The 3434-nt window shown below is 57.8% G+C and overlaps 3 protein-coding genes across 3 annotated transcripts in view; 2 read left to right on the forward strand and 1 right to left on the reverse strand.

Annotated features, from left to right (window-relative positions):
* Window positions 1–1176, reverse strand: part of LOC103765072 (cytochrome b ascorbate-dependent protein 3) — a 4034-nt gene extending 2858 nt beyond the window's left edge. Inside the window, exon 1 of the mRNA XM_029965953.1 lies at window positions 1075–1176. Coding sequence (XP_029821813.1) covers window positions 1075–1176 — 102 coding nt within the window. The remainder of the gene's footprint in view (window positions 1–1074) is intronic.
* TMEM138 (transmembrane protein 138) lies at window positions 1102–3158 on the forward strand. The gene is made up of 4 exons (XM_029965943.1): window positions 1102–1354; window positions 1437–1608; window positions 2672–2747; window positions 2842–3158. The coding sequence occupies exons 1-4, from the start codon at window positions 1227–1229 to the stop codon at window positions 2952–2954; spliced, it is 489 nt and encodes a 162-aa protein (XP_029821803.1). The 5' UTR covers window positions 1102–1226; the 3' UTR covers window positions 2955–3158.
* Window positions 3159–3308: 150 nt separating this feature from the next.
* Window positions 3309–3434, forward strand: part of TMEM216 (transmembrane protein 216) — a 1689-nt gene continuing 1563 nt past the window's right edge. Inside the window, exon 1 of the mRNA XM_029965954.1 lies at window positions 3309–3315. Within this exon, the coding sequence (XP_029821814.1) occupies window positions 3309–3315 (7 nt within the window). The remainder of the gene's footprint in view (window positions 3316–3434) is intronic.

A 3434-nucleotide genomic window follows, 5' to 3' on the forward strand; every position in this document is an offset into this window, starting at 1 on the left:
TGGGAAAGGGGGGGTGAAGTGGGGTCTGGGGGAGGGAGTGATCCCCTTAATTCCCATATCCAGCCACTCCTTCTACTCGTAGTCATTTTTTCCCATGTCCAACCCTTCCCCCCCCTTTTCCAACCACTTCTTTTGCGAATCCAGACCTCTTCTAGACTCCATTCCAACCCCTTTCGTCCTCCATATCCAGCCCTTTTTCCTCTATTTCTAGCCTTTTCCCCCACGTTCAACCCTTTCTCCCTCGTTTCCAGCCACTTCTGCTGCTTTCTATCCCTTTCCTGCCCCCATGTCCAGCCCTTCTTCTCCCCCATTTCCAACCCTTTCCTCCCTTTCCATCCCTTTTCCCCCCTTTCCATCCCTCTCCCCACATTTCCATTCCCGTATTTCCCCCTCAGGGAATTAATTCTCCATCCCACCCCTCTCCTTCCAGGACATGGAAGGTCCCTGATTTCCCACAGCCCCTCCCTCCCTTCTCCAATCGGGATGATCCCAGAGGGGCTGCTCCCATGGGATACATGGCCCAGGAGTGCTGTACCTGCTCCCGTGTTCCCAAATTCCCGGCTGTATCCTCACCCCTCTCCTCTGCCCGGAGTGGGATGTGCCCAAACCTGCTCCTGGAGCGTGTCCTGCCCGGCACTGGACGCTGCTCCCTGGGATTGCACAGCTCCCTCATCCCTGGATTTCCTCACGTGGAGATTTGGGATGGATTTGAAGGGGGAGGGGACACCGCTTACTAGGTTTTCCTAGTTTTCCAGCTGCCCGTCCCAGCTGCCAAACAATCCCAGGTTCTGGATATCAGGAAAGCCCCCAGGATCCATCCCACAATCCCTAAGTCCCCTCTCCAGGTTCTGGATTTAAGGAGAGCCCCTAGGATCTATCCCACCTACCAAAGAATTCCTGTAGCCCTTTTCCAGGTCCTGGATGTTGGGAGAGGCCCTGGGATCCATCCCACAGTCCCTGTGCCCCTTCCAGGACCAGAATGTTGGGAGAGGCCCTGGGATCCATCCCACAATCCCTGTACCCCTTTTCCAGGTCCTGGATGTTGGGAGAGGCCCTGGGATCCATCCCACTTACCAAACAATCCCTGGGATCCATCCCAGCAAACAAAGAATCCCTGTGCCCCTTCTCCAGGTGCGGGATGTTGGGAGCAGCCCCGCTGAGCCCCCCCAGCGCCATGATCCGTCGGGAATGCCGGGGCTGAGCGCTCCAAGGCCTGGGAAAGGAGGATGCTCCAGCCCAGCAACTACAGCCTGGTGCTGTTCCTGCAGTTCCTGCTGCTCTCCTACGACCTGTTCGTGAATTCTTTCTCGGAGCTGCTCCGGACGGCTCCGGCCGTGCAGCTCGTCCTCTTCATGTGAGTGCTGGGAAGTGAGGGGTGGGAGATCCCGGAGATCCCGGAGATCCCAACCGCCCCAACGCCCGCATTTTCCCAGCAGTATCCAGGACATCGCCATCCTCTTCAATGTCATCATCGTCTTCCTCATGTTCTTCAACACCTTCGTGTTCCAGGCGGGATTGGTCAGCCTGCTTTTCCATAAGTTCAAGGGAACCATCCTGCTCTCCGCTGCCTACCTGGCACTCAGCATCTCCTTCCACGTCTGGATCATGGTAGGATGGGCTGGGAACGGCTGGATTCTCCCGAGGGATTTTCCCAGGAGGGCTCCCCTCGGGCCTCTCTCGCCATCTTCCCCCGCGGTGACAGTTTGGTGTCCCTTTCCATGATCCTGCTGTTGGAATCGGGCTGGAAGTGTCCTGCCCTGTCCCAACCCATCCCAGCCCATTCCTTAAGGAATCACCTGTCAGAAAACATTCTTTCCCCAGGAAAAGTCCAGCAGCTCCAAGTCCCCCACAGTGACAGTTTGGTGTCCCCTTCCATGATCCCAGTGTTGGAATTGGGCTGAAATCCTGTGCCATCCCATCCCAGCCCATTCCCTAAGGGAATAACCTGTCAGAAAATGCTCTTTCCCCAGGGAAAACTTATTCCAGCAGCTCCTGCTTTCCTAGGGATTAATCCCTACACGTGGGCCCGCCCTGTCCGGGCTCCTGGTTCTGTCCTGGCAGCACTTTCCCCTTTCCAAAATAAATTCCTTCCCTGCCCCTTCCCAACAGAGCAGATCTGCACCCTTCCCATCCCCTGGACATCCCTTTCCCAAGGGTCTTCCTGCTGCAGGGCACAGGAAATGTTTTGGGAGGGCCTGGAGCCATCCCGTGCCACGGTGGCTGCTCTGGCGCTGCCCGCATTATCCGGGAGGGGGATTTTCAGGGATTTGCAGGGATCTGCAGGTCTGAAGCCGGAATAGGGCCTGGCTCCGTGCCTAAATCCCCTGAGCTGCTTAACCTTCGGGATGGGGGGCTCCCCAAACTGCTCCAGGGGTTATTCCCAGCTGGATGTGCCTCCATCCCCCTCAGAGCCTTTGGGATGGGGCTCCCCCAAACTTTCTCCGGGGTTTGTTCCCATCCCTCCACCCCCTTCAGAATCTCTGGAATGGGGGCTGCCCCGAACTGCTGCGGAGGTTATTCCCAGTTCTCTGTCCCCCTTGGACTCTTTGGGAAGGGGACCCTCCCAAACTGTTCCAGGGGTTATTCTCAGCTGTCCATCACCCTCAGAATCTTTGGGAAGGGGGCTCCCCAAACTGCTCCAGGGGTTATTCCCGGTTTTCCATCCCCTCAGAACCTGCGCTGGCGTGACTCCAGCCGCTTCATCTGGACCGAAGGCCTCCAGACCCTCTTCGTTTTCCAGAGGCTGGGTAAGAACTCCTGGGATCGGGGCTGAGGGGGATCCCACACCCCTTGGACCCAAATCCGAAATCCCAGTCACCGAATCCCCTCGAATTCCCGCAGCGGCCGTGCTCTACTGCTACTTCTACAAGCGGACAGCCGTGCACCTGGGAGACCCCCTCTTCTACCAGGATTCCCTCTGGCTCCGCCAGGAATTTGCCCACTTCCGTGGCTGATGGATCCCTGGAATCCCCTGGAGTCTCCCTGTGCTCTGTGGGATCAGTCCCGCCTTGTCCTTCCTCCTCTTCCTCCTGGATGCTGGGAGTCAGTGGGAGGCTTGTGAGGTGTCCCTGCAGGAATGTCCATCCTGGCACCACGGCCTTGGTTGGGGCTGGAATATTTTTGGGAACTGTAAAGGAATAAATGGGATGTGTTTTCCAGCGGCTCCCGGGTGTTTCTCCCTCCCTGGACCCCCCATTGTCACATCTGCCATTCCCACAGCCTGACCTTCACTGGAACCCGGTCAGTGCTGCACTTGTAGACACCAGACGGGATTATTCCCACTTTTGCGGCGTGGGATTCTCATCCCAATGGATCGTAGGATTTGGGAGGGCGGGGGTCTCGAACCCAAGGGCCGGCGTGTTAGTCCTCGTACCATAGAGAGGCGCGGGTAGAGCGGCGGCGTGACCGTCGAGAGGGGCGGGTAGAGCGGCCCT

The sequence above is a fragment of the Manacus vitellinus genome, unplaced genomic scaffold, assembly GCF_001715985.3.
Source record: "Manacus vitellinus isolate BGI_N305 unplaced genomic scaffold, ASM171598v3 scaffold_127_pilon, whole genome shotgun sequence".
Classification (NCBI taxonomy): domain Eukaryota; kingdom Metazoa; phylum Chordata; class Aves; order Passeriformes; family Pipridae; genus Manacus; species Manacus vitellinus.

Bases quoted from the DNA above. Each gene is read 5' to 3' on its own strand.
- TMEM138 (XM_029965943.1), top strand. From the start codon at position 1,227: ATGCTCCAGCCCAGCAACTACAGCCTGGTGCTGTTCCTGCAGTTCCTG. The intron at 1,609-2,671 runs GTAGGATGGGCT...CCATCCCCTCAG, and splicing joins CCTTCCACGTCTGGATCATG to AACCTGCGCTGGCGTGACTC. The intron at 2,748-2,841 runs GTAAGAACTCCT...GAATTCCCGCAG, and splicing joins CTTCGTTTTCCAGAGGCTGG to CGGCCGTGCTCTACTGCTAC.